This window comes from Dipteris shenzhenensis, chromosome 19, assembly GCF_047967505.1.
Source record: "Dipteris shenzhenensis isolate YYH24624 ecotype China chromosome 19, Dip_SZ_1.0, whole genome shotgun sequence".
Taxonomy (NCBI): domain Eukaryota; kingdom Viridiplantae; phylum Streptophyta; class Polypodiopsida; order Gleicheniales; family Dipteridaceae; genus Dipteris; species Dipteris shenzhenensis.
In genome coordinates, this window is record NC_141614.1 from 7,842,890 (window position 1) to 7,864,332 (window position 21,443).

General features: G+C 42.5%; 1 protein-coding gene across 2 annotated transcripts in view; it reads left to right on the top strand.

The window, feature by feature from the left end:
* LOC147890016 (primase-helicase Twinkle, chloroplastic/mitochondrial-like) overlaps positions 1-21,443 on the top strand; it is a 65,434-nt gene that overhangs the window by 24,508 nt on the left and 19,483 nt on the right. For both annotated transcript variants that reach the window (XM_087390387.1, XM_087390388.1), the window contains 3 exons: positions 19,717-19,764; positions 19,939-20,024; positions 20,161-20,218. In XM_087390387.1, coding sequence (XP_087246513.1) covers positions 19,717-19,764; positions 19,939-20,024; positions 20,161-20,218 — 192 coding nt within the window. The remainder of the gene's footprint in view (positions 1-19,716; positions 19,765-19,938; positions 20,025-20,160; positions 20,219-21,443) is intronic.

Below are 21,443 nucleotides of genomic sequence, written 5' to 3' on the forward strand. Positions count from 1 at the left end.
TATATCACATGGAATTTTGTGAAGAAGAAGAAACTATCTGAGTGATTGTTTGCGTTTACTGGAATCAAAGGTTGGTGCGTGTGTGTTATCTTAGCTTCTTTTGTCCATACCGTTTTCTGTGTATCATTGATTTGGCGATCCTGCTGGGGAGTGCACTTTTTTAATTGGTGAGTGAAGTCCATCCAAATTAAGAAGGCCCAAGAGTTTGGAAATGGCTCAAGATTTTCCAAGATTCTATGGTTTGCCTAATGAGGACCCTGAGAGGTTCATTGAAGGCATGGAGTTTTCAGCTTTGATCAAGGATACAAACGTTCGAGAGGTTTTATTACAAATATTGTCCTTCTGTTTGATGGGGGAGCCCCGTTTGTGGCTGTAGAGGTTTATGGAAGCCTACCAAAATGAGCAAGGGGAGCATAGGAATCCCACATATGATAGGTAAGAGTTGCATTTTTAGCTCGGTTTGCTTGCCAAAAAGATGCAAATGGTCTCCGGAGAGAGATGTGTGTTTTGCATCAGAAGCCAGACTAGAGTGTTGATGCTTATTTGGGAAATTTCACCATTTTGTGGAATGGATGGCAGTCAGCCCTTTTGTGCCTTCACAAACCTTTGCCTTTTCCCTTTTGAAACCTCTCCTGGAATTCTACCTGTCATGAGAAAAGTTTCCTTCTTTGCTAATGATTCTCTCCCTTTATACCAAGGCTCTTGAATACTGATTGCATAAACCTGTACTTCCTCTTTATTACAAGCAGCATCATGAGCTTCTTGATTTTTGCTTCTGTCTATATGCTGGAGTATCCATTTATCAAAATACTTTAACTGTTTCTTTACAGCCACAATCCAATCCTTTAAGTGTTGATGCTTTGTCTTCCAAATTCCCAGTATTTGCTTCACAACCAGAAGAGAATCTCCTTTGATCGCAAGTCTTTTTATTCCCATCTTTATACTTCTCTGCAAACCTTCAAACAGAGCTGATATTCAGCTTCATTGTTGCTGCCCACCTTCAGCTCTAAGCCTGTTTTAAATATCATTTCACCTTGAGGGTCATAAATTACAATTCCCCCTGTAGCTTTGTTTAAGATTTTTTTGAATGATCCATCAAAGAAAAGCAAAAAACTGTTTTCTAAAATCTGCTCCTGCCTTTCCTCCTTCTCTTCAACTTCTTTGACGAAAATTGGCTTCTCCTTATATGTAAGTAAATCTGCAAGTGTTGCTCATCACCCCGATCACTATATACACAGATATCATCAATGAAAGCTTTACAAAACTTGTCAAGAAACGGAGCAAGTACCTCATCAGTGTTCTCTTGGTAATGAGAAGGGGCATTCTTTAGACCAAAAGGCATCTTCCTGTAACTGAAACATCCCCAAGGAGTAATAAATGTTGTCTTAACCTGATCTTTTGGGGCTATCTCCATCTGAAAGTATCCTGAATAGTCATCACAAAGGCTGTATATTTGATGACCAGCAACTCTGTCCAGTATGTCATCCATATGGGGCAATGGATGATGATTGCTTTTTGTCAAAGCATTAAGTGGCTTATAATCTACACATATTCTCCACTTTCCATCTTTCTTAGGTACTATAAGCACCGGGCTGGCCCAATCTGAATGAACAACATGATAGATTATATCATCCTTCAAAAGCTTTACCACTTCCTCTCGAAGCACCTCCACTTTTGTTCTGGGTTTAGCGTTCTCATTTTTTGAAACACTGGCCTTGTATTTTCTTTTAATTCTATCCTCTAAGGCTTTCCTCTAAATCCCCGAGTTTCATCATAAGAGGTGATGAACAAATGAGGGTATCTCCTTAACATTGCATAATATTGCTCCTTCTCTTCCAAAGTGAGGTCTGAATTAAGAGTTTGTTCCACCACTTCTTGTATTGGAACTGGGGGGTCACTAGATTGCATAAGCTGCTCCATCTCTTCATATCTGCCCTGCTTATTTTCCATTTCAGATTCAAATGGTTGATCTATCTTCAATCATTCAACACTTTGAATAAATGCAACATAAGCTTCTTCACTTTCAGATGTTATTGAGCTGTCTTCAAAACTGGTTGTATCACTCATTTCCTCCTCTTCAGAACTACTTGGAATATCGGGTTGCTTTACCATATTAAACTTCATCTTTTTTCCTGTGGCTGAGTGAATTGTAATCACACCCTTCCCCCAATTCTGGATGGCTCCCACTTTCCTCAACTAGGGCCTTCCCAAAATGAGAGGATAAGCCCCTATTCCTGCTGGCATAACATGACAATCCACCTTGCTGTGGACATTATACACCTCCACATCCAAATCTGAAATTAACCCCAGACTCTTAACTTTGGCATGATTAGCCATCATTATCCGAAAGTTAGATGGAGATGTGATTCTAAGACCCAATCTTCCAACACAAGATTGAGTTATTACACATATTTGTGCTCCACCATCTATATATGCTTCTCCAAGATCAAAACCCTTATGCCATGCTTCTATAGTGGGACATATATCTGATAACTTTGCCACAGACATGACCTTCTTTTCCTCTCTACGAAAAGTCTTCTTCCTGCCTGTATTAACAGCCCTCCTCCACTACTTCTTAAGCTTAGGACAAAGACCTATCAGCTGGCCAAAAGTTATATCTGCTTTTCTGCTTGACAAATCACCAATCAAGTCATATTCAAGCTGTTCCTTTCCCAAAGGATAATCTGATGTCTTGTACTTCCGTCTTGGCTGTCTTGCTTTTCTTTTTTGATAAGTTTTCATCTCCTCTGCTTGCTTGTTTTTCTTCGCACTTGGGCCCACATCTTCTTCTCTGTCTCTCTTCCTAAAAGGCAACACATCAGCTTCATCTTCTTCCAATTCCAAGGGCATGACATCAGCAGCCTTCCTTTCAAGATTAAGCACACTCACAAGCTTCCCTTTCCCTTTCTCTTCATATGTAGGCTTTGCTGCCCCATTACTGGCTGAAGATTTAGCCTCCTTTATCTCAACTTCATGATCATTTGACCTGCTATTCAGATTTGGAGGAAGTGAGTATACATCACCACCTACTCTAGGAGGCTTGTCACACTGTGAACTATAGTGATCCCATTCTAAACAGTTAAAGCACTGAACATAAGGAGCATAAATCCTTTGCCCCTGTTTAGCTTGCTGAGGAGCTTGAAGATTCGAAGTAGAAGGACCCCCAATTCCTCTACCACTTGGGACACCGCCACGCCCTCTTCCTCTTCCTATCATAAGATGCAAACTCAGATTCTTCATCATCTCAGCCATCTCATGTATCTCATCCTTAACAGATCTTTCCTTCTTCTCCTCAACCTTGAGTGGCACAGCTTCATTCTGAATGGGTATCTCTGGAACAATTGGAACCGCAAACGTATCATAACCCAATTGTATCAACTTCTTCTTCCTTTCTTTTTCTCTGATAACCCTTACTGCATCTTCAAAAGAGCTAAGCTCTTTTACCTCCACTTTGACACGAATATCTGACTTCAAACCTGCAATAAACCTGTCCTTCTTGATGATGCGAGGTGGGACCTCTGGCAAAAGGGCTGACTGTCATCTATTCTACATAATGGTAAAATTTCCCAAATAAGCATCAACACTCTCATCTGGCTTCTGATGCAGAACACACATCTCTTTCCAGAGACCATCTGCATCTTTTTGGCAATCAAACTGAACTAAAAATGCAACTCTTACCTTATCATATGTGGGATTCCTATGCTTCCCTTGCTCATTTTGGCAAGCTTCCATAAACCTCTGCAGCCACAAACGGCTCTCCCATCAAACAGAAGGACAATATTTGTAATAAAATCTCTGGAACATTTCTATCCTTGATCAAAGCTGAAAATTCCATGCCTTCAATGAACCTCTCAGGGTCCTCATTAGGCAAACCATAGAATCTTGGAAAATCTTGAGCCCTTTCTAAACTCTTGGGCCTTCTTGATTTGGGTGGACTTCACTCACCAATTAAAAAAGTGCACTCCCCAGCTGGATCGCCAAAATAATGATACACAGAAAACGGTATGGACAAAAGAAGCTAAGATAACACACACGCACCAACCTTTGATTCCAGTAAACACAAACAATCACTCAGATAGTTTCTTCTTTTTCACAAAATTCCATGTGATATACATATCCAGGAAGGTCCTTCTCATCAACTAGAGTTACCCCTGCCCATTACTCTTCTTTAACTCGCAGAAGCAATGACCACTCATACCCAAGAACCTTATCGAACAACACTTCAATCTGAAAACCCTCAAAATACATACCGAGTACTTCTGGGCCAAGCTCCAGAGATAAAATCATCATATACTTTGAGATTTGTATAAGATAAAACCAATTGTAGCTGGAACTCGAGGGATCAACATCAATGTGGGCTCGAGTTCAAAAGCACGTGCACTAGTATCCAAAGAAGGGATCCTTGACACACACAAAACGAGACAAACCCCCCCACAAAATCGATTGATTTCAGATATACAAAAAACAGAAAATTCACGACTCAAGATGCACAGGTCATTGACGATCTTCAAATTTGCATCACTGCCAAAAAACCCTCTTCACTGTTCAGTAACAAGTCAACCATGTATAGCCACAAATATACAGCTCGCAGTGATCGTTATCTGCTCAAGATCCCAACCACGAACCAAATTCAGAGCTCCATAAAACAGGTCGCATGTAGTCTATGCAGGCTTTTCTCCAAGACAGAACTGCCTCGTTCAGTGTGTGTGAATCAGCTTATCCATGCATATACGCAGCCATTAAGAGTCTCGTTTATACTCACGAACCAATACCAGCCTGCGTACTAACAACGAGCACCCCTGGGCAATATAATCTGTCAAAAAGGAACTGTGCTAGACTCCACGTGACAGCATACAAACAGATGCAGGAACATTAGCGATCAATAGCATCCTCCCACAATTCATTTAGAAAAGCAGCGTCGCATTGATCTGCAGCAAGCATCTTCCCTCTCAACGATGATCGAAGAGCAACAGCCTCTCATAGACAAGCTCCATTCGTCACCTCGTCAAGCAAGGGGAACAAACTCTTAATTCAGATCTCACTTTGGAAGAGGAGGAGCAATATTATGCAATGTTAAGGAGATACCCTCATTTGTTCATCACCTCTTATGATGAAATTCGGGGATTTAGAGGAAAGCCTTTAAGGATAGAGTTAAAAGAAAATACAAGGCCAGTGTTTCAAAAAATGAGAAGGCTAAACCCAGAACAAGTGGAGGTGCTTCGAGAGGAATTGGTAAAGCTGTTGGAAAGCCTTTAAGGATAGAGTTAAAAGAAAATACAAGACCAGTGTTTCAAAAAATGAGAAGGCTAAACCCAGAACAAGTGGAGGTGCTTTGAGAGGAATTGGTAAAGCTGTTTTAATACAAGGCCAGTGTTTCAAAAAATGAGAAGGCTAAACCCAGAACAAGTGGAGGTGCTTCGAGAGGAATTGGTAAATTACTCTATCTCCATCTAGTTTATGCTTGGAATTTGAGTCCACATCAAGTCTCTGCACAATGCATTGCAAAATCTGAAGAACTACTCTCACTAATGGGAGTTCATGGAGGCAATGTGAAGCTTAAGTAGGACAAGAAACAATCATGAAAGACAAAATCTTCCTGCTAAAGTATGGAACCTATGGAGTGTTTAATTGGTGATGGAAGTTTAAAACCTACATAGTTAAGTGCACACTGTTAGGACAAATCTGGGATGGGGAGCCTCTCGGGACCTCTCAATCAAAGAATAAATATATTTTTTTATATTTGTTGTGTGCACATGTGTTCAGTGGGGACGCCCATCGTGACTAGAATTAGTCCACAGTGTGTTATTTGCATGCAAAGCACTAACAATTAATGGGTGCCATGGTGGTGCACTTTAATTAATTGTTGCAGGTACTAGGAAAAGTTACCAATTCCTCTTGAAGCACCTCCACTTGTTCTGGGGTTTAGCCTTCTCATTTTTTGAAACACTGGCCTTGTATTTTCTTTTAACTCTATCCTTAAAGGCTTTCCTCTAAATCCCCGAATTTCATCATAAGAGGTGATGAACAAATGAGGGTATCTCCTTAACATTGCATAATATTGCTCCTCCTCTTCCAAAGTGAGATCTGAATTAAGAGTTTGTTCCCCTTGCTTGACGAGGTGACGAATGGAGCTTGTCTATGAGAGGCCGTTGCTCTTTGATCATCGTTGAGAGGGAAGATGCTTGCTGCAGATCAATGCAACGCTGCTATTCTCAATGAATTGTGGGAGGATGCTATTGATCGCTGATGTTGCTGCATCAGTTTGTATGTTGTCACGTGGAGTCTAGCACAGTTCTTTTTTGACAGATTATATTGCCCAGGGGTGCTCGTTGTTAGTACGCAGGCTGGTATTGGTTCGTGAGCATAAACGAGACTCTTAATGGCTGCGTATATGCATGGATAAGCGGATTCACACACACTGAACGAGGCAGTTCTGTCTTGGAGAAAAGCCTGCATAGACTACATGCGACCTGTTTTGTGGAGCTCTGAATTTGGTTCGTGGTTGGGATCTTGGGCAGATAACGATCACTGCGAGCTGTATATTTGTGGCTATACATGGTTGACTTGTGGTGCAAATTTGAAGATCGTCAATGACCTGTGCATCGTGAGTCGTGGATTTTCTGTTTTTTGTATATCTGAAATCAGTCGATTTTGTGGGGGGGTTTGTCTCATTTTTTGTGTGTCAAGGATCCCTGCTTTGGATACCGGTGCACGTGCTCTTGAACTCAAGCCCACATTGTTGCTGATCCCTCGAGTTCCAGCTACAGTTGGTTTTCTCTTATACAAATCTGAAAGTATATGATGATTTTATCTCTGGAGCTTGGCCTAGAAGTACTCGGTGTGTATTTTGAGGGTTTTCAGATTGAAGTGTTGTTCAATGAGATTCTTGGGTATGAGTGGTCATTGCTTTTGCAGGTGAAAGAAGAGGAATGGGCAGGGGTAACTCTAGTTGATGAGGAGGGCCTTCTTGAGTATGTATATCACATGGAATTTTATGGAGACGAAGAAACTATCTGAGTGATTGTTTGTGTTTACTGGAATCAAAGGTTGGTGCGTGTGTGTTATCTTAGCTTCTTTTGTCCATACCGTTTTCTGTGTATCAACGTCACACAGTCACAATGGACGAGCAATGAGGTAGCCCTATATGGACGTTGGGACGATTGTACCCTTTTGAAATATCACGTCTCCAAAAATGCATTGATGAGCAATGATGTAGCCTTACATGGGATGCTTGGAATAATTGTTGCTCATGTCATTGAATTGTCAGAGGCTAAAGGGGCCATGTGTGGATATGACTTAGAAAGGCCACCACAAATTACCATGTGTTCCTCTAAATTAAGACATGATAACTTTGTGTCATACTTAAGATATTGCCTACTCGCCACTCTAGGAAAAATTGGCAAGTTGCTTCATAGGGTAGAAGCAAAAAAAGTTTTTGGGGGTGCCGCGGGGGGAGATTAATATGCATTTGAGATGCATAAATCAGCTAGTGGAGTTATAAAGTGCAACATGTATTTTACTGTTTTGTGACATGTATGAATAAGGCTCATACTTACATCTTTTTGCAAGTATTTCTGGATAGTTACAGCTCTTACCTTGTGTCAGAAAAGCAATGTACTATTACTCTAGCAAGAGAGGGAGTGCTAAGTAAGAGATAAGCCCGCATAAATGTAACATGGGGAAGGACATGAGGTAGTCACTTCAATCTCATAAGAATAGGAATAGAATAGGAGGAAGTACATCAGGATAGGTATGAGTCTTGAGAAACGACAAGAACAAGCCAATGAGGCGGAATGTAATGCCACCCCATATCATGTTTGGTGGGCTGGAAGCAAATGGCACAACTTTGGACATCAAGGAATGCCTTTGTCTGTCTTTGCCAGCATGGGAAACGGCCTTTGCAGTGCATATAGAATGTCTTACCAGATTTGTGACCAATATCTTGCTTTTCTCCATCCAATCGCCATAAATAATATGCTTGCAACATCCAGTAGGGTAGGAGTATGGAGGATGTCTATGAAGGATTGAACTATTCCCATCACCAGCGATTGATGTCCCTAGAACTTTCTGCAGGAGATCCATGTAGAGCGTCATGCCATGCATATGATATAGTTCTTTGAGAGACAATCAATATGAGTAGTTACATAGTGTATCAATGATCTTACATTCGTTGCTTTGTATTGTGTTTAAGAAGCAATATTAGGATAAACGGAGATCTGCCTAACTTAAACAATGCGCCAAGAGCAATGCCTCTATGTGCTCTTTCATGCCTAGACAAGTCCAGCTAGTGCATCGATTTGTTACTTGGATGAATGCCTGTCTAGTCTTGTGTCTAGTGCACTAAATTCAATATCGCAACTCATGAGGACCTTATCTAATCCATGTGGACCATAGTCACAAGAAACGTTTCGTCTGTTTCGCCGTTTCGATAGGTTTTGTTTGATTTTGTTTCGTGTTGTTAGACGAAATGGAAAGGTTTCGAATTGATACATAATATATACCCTATTAGGGACAAAAAGATATGTTATATTTAAGTTAGAGTGAACAAAGAGAAATATAAGTCAAGATACCAAAAGGAAATTCAAAACATAAACACCTTGAATTCTAGAAAAAACGGGGCAAAAACGTTTATTTTGATTTGGGCGAAACAAAGGTTTTGTTTAGAGCGTTTAGTCCTATTTCGAAACGTTTCGTCTATTTCGTGTTTCGAGGTTTCGAAGAGGACGAAACGGGTTTTCATGTGACTATGATGTGGACATAAGCTCAGCAATCCCCCCAATAATGCAAAATGGTTGAGGAGTTTGACTTGATTCTTAGAGATGAAGAAACAAGCTATCTTGTATACCAAAGAGATGCTTGCATATGAAACATGTCTCCTTTGGTAAAGCCTTGGGGAACATGTTCGTTGGATTATCCTTGGTAGAACAATATATCATCTAGATCTGTTGATTTTCCACATTCCACAGATGTAATGGTACGTGATATCAGTGTGCTTAATTGTAGAAAGATCCACAGGATTCTAGACCAGATCAATGCATGAGTGTCGTCACGACCACTTGGAACTGAATCATGCTATGCAATGCCAAGATCACCAAGTAATCTTTGAAGTCACATTGCTCGACATATTGCTGCACTTTCGTCCATATACTCAGCTTTAGTGGAAAAACGAGCACTAGTGTTTTAGTTCTTGCTCATCCACAAAACACAGTCACAGTTGAGTGAAAAAGTTGTAGCGTGTATTGGACTTGATATCTCGACCTACTTGCTCACTATAATCGCAACCCTTGCAGCCGTAGTTTCGGATGTCACCCATACATAGTTGCATGCCGAAACGGAAATGGGGGAAAGGGAAACGGTAGAAACGTCGGAAATGGAGTTTCCGTGCCGAGCCGAATCAATAAACGGCAATATAGTAAAATTTTTGTGTGAAAATCACTTTATGAGGAGAAGGGGGAGGGAGAGTATGAGTAGTAGTAGGAGGAGGACTCAAGGAGGAGGATGGAGAGGAGGAGGAGGAGGAGTAAGAGTATGAGGAGGAGGGGGGGAGAGTATGCGGATGAGGGAGAGTATGGGGAGAAAGAGGAGGGAGAGCAAGAAATGAGGAGAGGAGCAGGAGGATGGAGAGGCTAGGGTAGGAGATTGGAGAGGTTGGAGTAGGAGAGTGGAGAGGCTAGAGTAGGCGAGGGTAGGAGAGGGGAGAGGCTAGGAGGATGGAGAGGGTAGGGGACTAGAGAGGCTAAAGTAGGAGAGTGGAGAGGGTAGAGGAGAACGGAGAGGCTAGAGGGTGTTTTAGAAAAACCCAAAAAAAAATATATTTTTAAAAAAAAAATGTTTAAAAATATTTTAAATTAAAAAAAAACAGGCAACCAGAAACGCGGTTTCGCTGTTCGGAAACGGCCGGAGTTTCCGTTTTTGTTTTGGCCGCAAGAAATTGCTTTTCATGTTCATGCAAGGCTTAGGTCTACGGATGTGTCATGTACTTGCTTGCATATGAAATGCAAATCCTCGTGGTCATAAGATAAGCTAAGATTCACTTTAAGTACTTGTACAAAGTGGCATCCACAATCTTGCTTATCCACATCAACACTGAATTTCAATCTTGTCTCCATGGGAGTTGAAATTGGTTCGCTGCCTTGTATGTGACATTTTCCTAATAACATCAAGCATACTTTGCCTGGCTGACAAAAGTGCCCTTAGTATGCTGTCATACTAATATGCCAAAAAACTAATTGAGCTGTCCCAAATTTGTGATACCTTTGCATTGCTTGCATTGATGAGATCATCCACATAGAAAATAGACGAATGAAACTGCCATTTTTATGTAAAACAAAGAGATTTCGATCTAATTTTGTTGTTATGTCAAATACATGAAAGAAGGCGTGCATCTTGGTAAACCATGACGTAATGCATGTTGAGTCCATAAGATGACTTTTGAAGCTTGCAAACCCTCTGCGCACGCAAGGCCAGGTGGATGCTCATCTCCATTTAAAAATCCTGATTTGGCATCCATGTGGGGCTGCCTAGAATAGCACTGTTCTTATACTGGTAGACTTAGCAACTGGCGCAAGAGTACCACTTTTTCTTGGGGGTATCCTTTGGCAACTACTCTTTCCTTGTACTTGTCAATGGGTCCATTTGTTTTGACTTTCTTCTTCTATACCTATTTGGATCGTGCATCAACAAGCTCTCTGTTTTCTTGGGGGTATCCTTTGGCAATTACTCTTTCTTTGTACTTGTCAATGTGTCCATTTGTTTTGACTTTCTTCTTCTATACCTATTTGGATCCTGCATCAACAAGTGCTCTCTTGTTTCGTGGCATTCATACAATGCACAGGCAAGTAAAGCTTGGGTCGTAGTTGCCCAACAAATGCATCATGAAAGCCAAATACCCTTAAGTTTTTCCTTTGTCATTAAGGTTGGATATCGTTAATATTATGCATAACACACACTTTTCTCAAGCTTTCAACGCATCATTGATACATCACTTGTGGGATCTTGTCCATAATCACCTTCCACATTTCTTGTGGGATTTTATGCTGTCCTAGTGTTCTGTTGGTGGTTACATGGGGAAAATAATATGGTGCATCCTTCCCTTCTCATATGTATTTTGTAAATTGGATTTTTCTTACATCAGATCTGCAATGATTAGACCTCGTGCATTCTAGAAATCTTAATAGGACCCTGTTTCACAATTTAGTCGCAGTGCTGAATTGGTGGGTGACCTCATTGCTGTCACTGTCATGGTAGAAAGATAAATTGGGATTTATTCGTTGTTGCTACTGCTATATCCTGGCTGTACCATATATATATCTATATATATATGTGTGTGTGTGTGTGTGTGTAAAGTCTACAAGCTTCTTCAGCCTGCCCCTTGGATTCATCAATATGCTAATACTCTGTGGCATATCAGGTGGCCCCTTTGATGGTGGCGGAAAAATCTCCGACTAATATGGAGGTGTAAAATGCCTTTGAAACAAAGACTTTTTCTTTGGAGATGCATTGTCACGATCTGTGACGTATTCCTTTCTCTTTCTAGACTTATGGATGGTTTAATGAATGGACACTTGTGGAAGGGTATGACCTTTCGACGGGACACTTGCCCTTTCGACGGGACACTTCCTAATGAGGCACAACCCTTCACAAGAGACATTCTAATGAAGAGACATTCCTATTGTAATGTACCCTCTCATCAAGGGTCACACCCTTCACAAGGGGTACACACCTCTTCATGCACATACCCTTTGGAGTACACACCTTTTCATGTGTGACTCTTCACTCTCTATATAAGAGAGGCCAAATTGTATGGATGACAATCACATCCACCCTACAGATATTCAAGCAATACAGTTATTCCTTGTTCTCTGCTATATCAGTCTCTTTTCTGTTCCTTAGCAGAGTTCTAAATATAGTAAATCTATTCTTACAGTGGTATCAGAGCAAAATTCGCTCCTGCCTGTAGGAAATGCCCCCCACCTTCTAGCGCTGATCTGATACATTTTTGCCGCTAGAAGGACATCCGTGCACATAGTGCATGGAAGAGATGGAGAGGATGAGCGTAAAATTTTTAAACGCCTAAAGTCATCCTGGCCTCTCCATCTCCCTCACATCACAAGTTGATGTGAATGGACACGACCAAAATCGTGTCCTTTAAGGTGCTTGGGCTGTCCCAAAACCAAGGGACGCGCCTTTTCCACCATGGGACACACCTTTTGGTGACGAGTCTCGACTCCTCACTCATGGGACATACCCCATCGTGGGCAAAGGGACATACCTATTCATGCAGGGTCACACCCCTTTTAACAAAAAGGACACATCCCCTCATGAACAGGTGCACCTATTCCAAGGGTCACACCCCTTCGAATAGGCACACCTCCTAGGCCCCAAGTACCTACAAAAGGGTTCCTAGAGGGGTAAAAAAGGGACAAAAATGAAACCCATCCCCTACCCCTAGGTTTACCCTAACTACCTTAGGGTTAAACTAAACCCCCATTTAAATTTTTGGGGCAACTAACCCTTTAGGCAGCCTTAGCGAAAAGTCGTAACTTCTCCTTCAATAAAAGACAGAAACAGTACGGATGTCCGTACCTGCGCCATCTCGTCCGTACCCTCCTGCGCCATCTCGTCCGTACCTTCCTGCGCCACTTCGCAGCCAGCCGTACGCTTGCGCAGTCAGCCGTACATTCCTGCGCAGGGAGTCCGTACATTTTGTACGATTTTTCGCCCAGCCTGCCGTACAGGCCGTACAGCCTGTACCGTACACGCCATACGGTCAGCGCAGATCTTTATCAGTTTGCGCTGGCAGGCCCTACTTCGTCATCTGCGCTGCCAGTTCCTGTTTCCTGCCAGCCTTGCCTCGCCATTTTCGCTGACAGTCCACTCCCTATTTGCAGCCCTGGATACCACTTTTTTTGACAGTCTGCGGCCCTCTCCTTGTTTCGCCATTTTCACCCTGCCAATTCAGCACCAGTTGCCACATTTCTCGCAATGAAGACAGCCCGTTGACAGCCCGGACTAGACAAGCCTCGAGCACTCTTGGCAAAACACTGCAACATGGACCTCCGGACAACGATTTGTAGCTTTCTTCTACGCAATCACTTGGCAGATTAAAGTATTGCCAGGTGGAGTTTTTCCAATCTGCTTTTTCAGGATTCTTTTTAACAAATTACAGCAAATGAAAGAATCCACATTAAAGCATGGAAACCCCTGGTAATTCACCCGGCCATTCAAGGACACCTCAGGCACCTGCTACTACACAATATCGTGTTCAAATTGCACAGCCAGCCCATTTTGGAGCCTTTGCATCTTGGGTCTTCTGTGTCACGTGCCCTCCGAGTGACTTGGATCACATCCTCTACCTTCTGCGTGAGGCACCTCAATTACATTATTTCCTCAGCACAGTACAGGTTGTGTTCCACGAGACACGAAGATATCCGGAACACGATATTTCTCAGGAGTTTGCTGTTCATTTTTGGAGAGAGTTTTACCCTTCACCTTCGGCATCCCCAGGGTACTCTCCACCTCCTTCAGCTCCCCGATATCCTCCTCTACAGGGTGTACCTTCTCCAAGTCATTATTTACATCCTGAAGGCACTCCCTCCCCTGGATATCCTCCTCTTCCGACAGCAGCTCCTTACCCTTTTTCAGAACCGTGGACTCTGCTACCTACCCCTGTCTTATCACGAGCAGTAATACCTTTTTCAGAATCTCCAGTGTTACCTCCGCCAGGACCTCCCTTACCAGATTTCCACGGGTGGTTCCATCTTGCCTCGCCTGCCCCCTCCAATATGAGCAACCTCAGGGAGCAGCCCGAATCCTCTTTCAGGGATGGTCCAAACTAGAGCGCAAGTTCGCGCTTTTCTTACAGGGATTTCCGACATATCGCACCGCTCGCGTGAAGCCTCTCCCGAGATTAAAGAATCAGTCCCAAAAAGACCCCTGAAGGCAACGTCCAAAGTGAATCTCTATTGCAACTTCAAATATCTCAGCTTCAGGACAACATCTCCGACCTGGTTCAAAAAGTTCAACAACTCCAAGATTCTCGAAGTCCAGCACATACAGAGGACGACGTGACGCAACCCGATGACGATGCGGACTCTTTCCCACCAGAGGTAGAAAACACTGAACTGCGTACTCTCTACCGATTACTTCAAGCTTCCAAAACAAAACGACTTGACGTCAAACTTCCGGAAGCCTACATTGGTCAACGTAATCGCCGAACTGTTGACCAATGGCTCGCTAAACTGCGCATGTATTTTGACACTGTTGACCTCACGGAAGGCAAAAAGATCGCCTTGGCAGCCTCCCTCCTGAAGGATACAGCATTTCTATGGTGGCAAAGACGCTTAAAGGACGGAAAAAGTGTGTTAACTTGGGAACGTTTTGAACACGTGCTCCGTAAGCAGTTTGTACCTGCCAATGCGGACTTCCAAGCACGATCAAAACTTCGACAGTTGGAGCAAACGGGTTCCCTGTCTTCTTATATCTCTCAGTTCACCACATTGGTGCTAGAGATTGATGGTTTAACTGAGGATGATCGCCTTCATGCTTTCATCTCAGGCCTACAACCCTCGTTACGCATTGATGTTCTTAAAGCCAATATCACCACCACAGATGGCGCTATTGCTTACGCAGAGCGCATTACAGATTTCCTAAACACAGGGAAGCAGAGTGCTAATCGCACACAGAACTCTCCTATGGCCAAAGGTGCTCGCCCTCAAGATAATACCAGGTTTCGCAAAAACTTCGGTAATCAAGGTCAGCGACAGTCTCAAGATCCCCAGAAGCCTCAGAAATCATTTGCTGGATTCCAACAGAAGCACTCCCCCAAGGATCGTGTTTCTTCTTCTTCACAAAGTCATTATCGACAGCCCCAACATAAAGGTGCGGCCACTGACAAGAAGAATAACTCCAGCTCAAAAGGACTTTGTACCATCTGTACAGGCGACCATAGATGGTTCGATTGTCCCAAGCGACCAAAGCAAAATTCTAATATGGAACCTAGCACTTCCCCAAAAGAAGATGCTACCTCAGCACAAGACAAGAAAGGCAAAGCTGTTCGAATGGCGAATACCATCCACCTGAGCCTTGCCAGCAACCCCGAACCTTCCCTGGCCACTCAAGTACTTTGTGTTCAAGGATCGATTCGTGGAACAACGGTCACCATCCTCATCGACAGTGGCTGTTCTCATAATTTCCTAGCCAGTTCTGTGGTCGATAAACTTCGGTTGACCACCAGTCCTAGCCTCATGGACTATCAGATTGAACTCGCAAATGGAACTACTTTCTTGTGCAACACCAGGATCAAAAACTTGCCTTTTCGCATCCAACATTATATGGATAAGTTAAACTTCGACATTATGCCTCTTTCTCGGTACGATGTCATACTTGGACAACAATGGCTCTACGACTATGATCCATCAATCAGTTTTCGCAGCCATACTATCCAGTTTGTCCACCAGGGAAAACTTATTGAGCTAACTGGTTCTAGGGATTCTCCTTCAACCCCAGTTGCCTCTACCCTACAAGTAAAGAAGTGGGTTCGTAAACGCCAAGCAAAGACTTCACTTCTGTTGGTTACGGCAATCGAGGAGACACCAACAAAGGATCCTCTTGAATACCTCAACCAACCTTTTTTCCAGCCTTACCTGGATCTTTTTCCACAGGAATTGCCAAAGCAGTTACCACCTCGACGACCAGTGGATCACCCAATCGAACTTATTCCAGGCAGTAATCCACCGTCGAAACCTCCTTATCGGGTTTCTCACACTCAAAATGAAGAAATCCAAAGACAGGTCACCGAGCTACTCGACAAAGGTCACATTCGGCCCAGTCGCAGCCCTTTCGGATCTCCTGTATTACTTGTGGAAAAAAAGAACAAGTCTATGCGTCTCTGCATCGACTACCGAGGCCTCAACAATTTCACTATCAAAAACAAGTATCCATTGCCTCGCATTGATGATCTTTTCGATCAACTTCTACATGCAACACACTTCTCCAAGATTGATCTTCGTTCAGGTTATCATCAAATTCGTATACGAGAAGGCGATGAGTACAAGACAGCTTTTCGAACAAAGTATGGACACTATGAATGTTTGGTCATGCCTTTTGGGTTAAACAATGCCCCGGCCACATTCATGACATTAATGAACGACATCTTCAGGCCTTTCCTCGATAAGTTCGTCATCGTTTACCTCGATGACATCCTCGTTTTCAGCAGATCCCTACATGAGCACAAACAACATCTTCACCAAGTTTTTGAAGTTCTCCGCGCAAATTCTCTCTACATCAACATTGAGAAGAGTGAGTTCTTCAAGACCCAACTTGAATATTTGGGACATGTTATTTCAGCTCAAGGTATCTCTGTGGATCCCAAGAAGGTCGAGGTAATCCAAAACTGGCCTACTCCTAAGAATGTTCATGATGTCTGCTCTTTTCTCGGATTGGCAAACTTCTACCATACAAAGGTATATCAGTTTTCCGAAATCGCAGCTCCTATGTCCGAATTATTGAAAAGCACAGCAATTTTTCAGTGGCTTCCCGAAACAGAGTATAGTTTCCAACAACTCAAGCAAGCACTCACTACCACACCAGTTATGGCTATTGCTGACCCAAACCTTCCATTTGAGGTCATGACCGACGCTTCCGACATCGCTACAGGAGCAGTCTTGATGCAAGAAGGCAGAGTTATTGCTTTTGACAGCCATAAACATTCTGATATCCAAACCCGATATCCGGTTTATGATAAGGAGTTTCTTGCTGTTGTACATGCTTATTGCTCTTGGAAACATTATCTCATGGGTGCCGACTCTGTGGTCAAGACATACCATCACTCTCTCAAGTACATCTTTACTCAGCCAGTCATGAACGCTCGACAAGCACGCTGGGTTGAGTTTCTGGCCAACTTTCACATGACCATTGAGTACATACCAGGACTACGCAATGTAGTTGCAGATGCTCTCAGCAGGTTACCTCTAGCATCAGCCATGGTAATCTCTACATTATCTGTGGATGTTCCGAACTCATTCAAAGGAAAGTATTTCAATGATAAAGACTTCGGCACCGCAGTACAGGTTCTTTCCAAAGATCAACCTTCGACTTTCGAACAAAAGATTTTCTCATCCTATTCTTATACGGACGACCTTCTGTATTATCAAGATCGCGTCTGTGTACCACATGACAAGGATGTTCGACGTCTTTTGTTAAAAGAGCATCATGTAGTTCCTTATGCTGCCCATCCAGGCATCAATAAGACTTATCGGTTACTGAGTGCAACATACTACTGACCTCAGATGAAAAGAGATGTCATCAACATGGTTACATCTTGCTTATCATGTCAACAAATGAAAGCAAGTCGACGACTTCCAACAGGACTTCTTCAGCCTCTTCCAGTTCCAACTGAAAGGTGGGAAAGTATTTCCATGGATTTCATTACAACACTACCACGATCCTCTAGAGGTAACACTCAGATTATGGTAATTGTTGATCGATTGTCCAAAATGGCACACTTTGTTGCTTGCAAAAGCAGTGCACAGGCCCCGGACATAGCCAAACTCTTTATACAACACATCTTCTGACACCATGGATTACCCAAGAATATCATATCCGACAGAGATCCTAAGTTTACCAGTCACTTCTGGATTTCACTGTTCGAATCTTTGGGTACAACTCAACTGTTCAGTTCAGCCTACCACCCAAAATCAGATGGACAGACTGAAAGAGTCAACCAAGTTCTGGAAGAAATGCTTCGACATTATGTTCAGTCACGCCTCGCAGCCTGGGAAGAGTATCTACCACTCCTCGAGTTTGCTTATAATAACTCTTTCCATAGTGCCATCAGCATGACTCCATTCCAAGCAGCTTATGGACACACTCCGATTGCACCAACAAATTTTGTACTTCAACATCAAGTGGCCCTAGCTGATCAATTGGTTCAAGAAATGCAAGACATTCTACTGCAAGTCAGGGATCATATGCGAAAAGCGCAAGAGCGGTATCAACGGTCTGCCAACAAACATAGACGTCACCTGGAATTTAACACTGGTGACATGGTGCTATTATTTGTAGCCCCACATCGCTATAAGACGGTTAAGTCTGTGTTTCCTAAGGTGCGACCCAGATACTATGGACCTTTTCGGATCGTCAAGAAAAATTCACCTTTAAGTTATAAATTGGAATTACCACCATCATGGGGTAAAATCCATCCAACATTTCATATTTCTTGGCTAAAGACGTACATTCCAGGCGATGAAGCAGTTCCTCCTGCAGGTGATTATGTCCCAGAAATCGAAGACGATTATGTTCTCCTTATTCCTGAGCGTATTCTGGACCATCGACAGCGAGAGACTCGACATCGACTTATCACGGAATTCCTTGTTCTTTGGCGAGATCTGGACGACTCCGACGCTACTTGGCAGTCTGATGAAGACTTACAGCAGTACCCTGATCTTTTACAGCAGTATTTTCAGAATCTACCATGATATTTTCTACATCGGTTCATTATCTCCACCAGGGTCTTCTTTTGAGTGGGAGGGGATGTCACGATCTGTGACGTATTCCTTTCTCTTTCTAGACTTATGGATGGTTTAATGAATGGACACTTGTGGAAGGGTATGCCCTTTCGACGGGACACTTGCCCTTTCGACGGGACACTTCCTAATGAGGCACAACCCTTCACAAGAGACATTCTAATGAAGAGACATTCCTATTGTAATGTACCCTCTCATCAAGGGTCACACCCTTCACAAGGGGTACACACCTCTTCATGCACATACCCTTTGGAGTACACACCTTTTCATGTGTGACTCTTCACTCTCTATATAAGAGAGGCCAAATTGTATGGATGACAATCACATCCACCCTACAGATATTCAAGCAATACAGTTATTCCTTGTTCTCTGCTATATCAGTCTCTTTTCTGTTCCTTAGCACAGTTCTAAATATAGTAAATCTAGGATTTCTTACATGCATGACCGGCACACTGTCAGTGGGAATAACACTTGCCAAACGTCACATTGCTTCACCCACTTGCTTACGGTGTCACGCTCCTTCAGAGACTGTCCCTCATTTGCTTTGGCATTGCCAGTCTACTTGGAACCTCCTGGGAAAATTTCGGATCATCTTCGCCTCCGTTTCCCGAGTCACATATTTGGGAAACAATTTTGGTTATTTGGCAGATTTAGGATGCCTTTATCTCAATACTCACTCTTTTTCTCATGGGTGAGATATTGGGCTCTTTGGACAATCTGGGAAGAGCATAATCTGGCATACTTGGGCCGTCAGTTTCAAAAGTCATATGAATCTTTTAGAGCCTCATTGCAGCTGATGCCTGCCATGAGGGTGATATACATGCATCTTGCATTGAACTTTTGTTTTTATGTTTCTGATCTGTGGAATACTCTCCATCTTGGAGACTTTCCCTCTTGTAAAGTTATGACAATATAAATACACTGCACTGGAAAAAAAAAAGTGTGTGTGTGTATACGTACGTACGTACGTGTGTGTGTGTGTACTTTTAGTCATTGTATTGACAGAAACACATTTTTAGTCATTGTATTGAGCAAAAAGACAGTTTGAGTGCCAGCGAGGACTCAGGGCTTAAGGAATGATCTTTTTGGGTTGGCCAGGGACACTTGATTTCCTTTCGGGTTGATACGTATATGTTTGTTGTTTGTTGTATACTTTCTGTCTCTACCACCTTTTTTTTTTTTCATTCTGCAGGACAAGAAATATGGATATATTTGGAATTGCAAGGACTACTTTGAGAAGGTCTGTTTTGACATTGATTTGTTTTTGGAGATGTTGCCTATCTTCTTATTTGCGCATTCTTAAAACTAGCATCATTTGAATATGCTACACGCATCACACTAGCTACCGATTTATTTTGGAGATGTTGCCTATCTTCTCACTTGAGCATTCTCAAAACTAGCATCATTTGAATAGGCTACGCGCATCACACTGGCTACCGATGCAGACCCTCCTGGTCAAGCTCTTGCAGAAGAACTTGCTCGTCGTCTTGGTCGTGAACGGTGAGATCGCATGGCTGTTTTAGCAACCAGAAATGCAGAGTTGGCTTGGAAAAGTTGTTCTTTCAGAGGTTATTTGTTTAGTTTTTTTGGCTGAATATCTCAATAATGGTTGGATTTTTGGGGTTTATTTTTATAGATGCTGGCGTGTAACGTGGCCTTACTCTGATGGTAAAGTGTGCAAGGATGCCAATGAGGTGTGTCTAAACATTAACGATATCTTATGATTGCTTTCCTCTTCTTAGTGAGTGATCACTTGTTTTACACAACTAATAGACCTGGCTTGGGATTTAATATGCTCGAGTATAAATGATGAAGTTTCTTGTGGAGAAACATCACATTCCATCACAATTCTTGCTTGCCATTGGTAGAGCCTTGATGTCCCACAAGCCGCATACCCCTATTTTGTTGAGTTGCTTGCTCTGTTGTACGATAACCTTCCATCTACATGTGCTTTCGCTTCCATGCATTCTGTATTCTGTTCTTCTTGCATGTGTGGGCGGAGCATGTATGTACATGTTGCCATTCGAAGCAGTCCCTTTGTGTTGGGATGAGAATACGGAAGCAAAGAAACAGAGAAGATACTTGGCTTACATTGATATCTCTCACAACAAGAGGGACAGCTTGCACATATTGTTTGAGAAGAACACACAAGACAAGCTGAGACTAAACCTGTGTAATCAGAAATTGGAGTTCCCAAACTCTACGGCAGTGCGATGTGGTGGGCCAAACTTGTTCAATAATCACATTTGAACGCATAAGCTTCCCTAGCTGAGCTGGATGATTTTAGAATTTTAAAAATAACCAGTGGCATGAGTAGTTGTACTATTATAAAAGAAAATGCTGGCATCAAAGGAGAATGCAGGTGCTACCTAAACTTGCCCATCCAGCAAAGTTTGCAACCCTTTCATTGGTGACGGTTAGCCTTGCAACTGGCAAGCAAAGGCGTGCACATATACGTATCTTGCGAATTACACTCATGGTGGTACATTATATGAAAAGTGAGGTCACATGAGTTCCAATATTGTAAGGCTTTACTCTGAATCTTTGAGCCATATGCAAGCTTCACATTATGGTAAAACGGTCACCATCAGAGATTTCCTTGTACTCCTATTCGAAGAGTCGAATCGTAGCTTGTGAGATAAAAGGTCTTGATAGGAGGCTGAATCTATTGATAGGATAAAGGTCTTGTGAGATAAAGGTCTTGATAGAAATCAGGATGCTGAAGCTATTTGTCATTTTGTTAACCCTAGCGACCAGCATACAAGGAAATGTGTCAAATCTTAAATTTGCATTATTTTGACTATTAAAGAACAGTCTTGGACTGCTAATGGAAAGGAAAGTAGGAGGGCATCTAGATCTCATGAATGGGTATCTTACTAATGCTGAAAAAGTGTTCAACATTGTGGCTCATGAGGATCA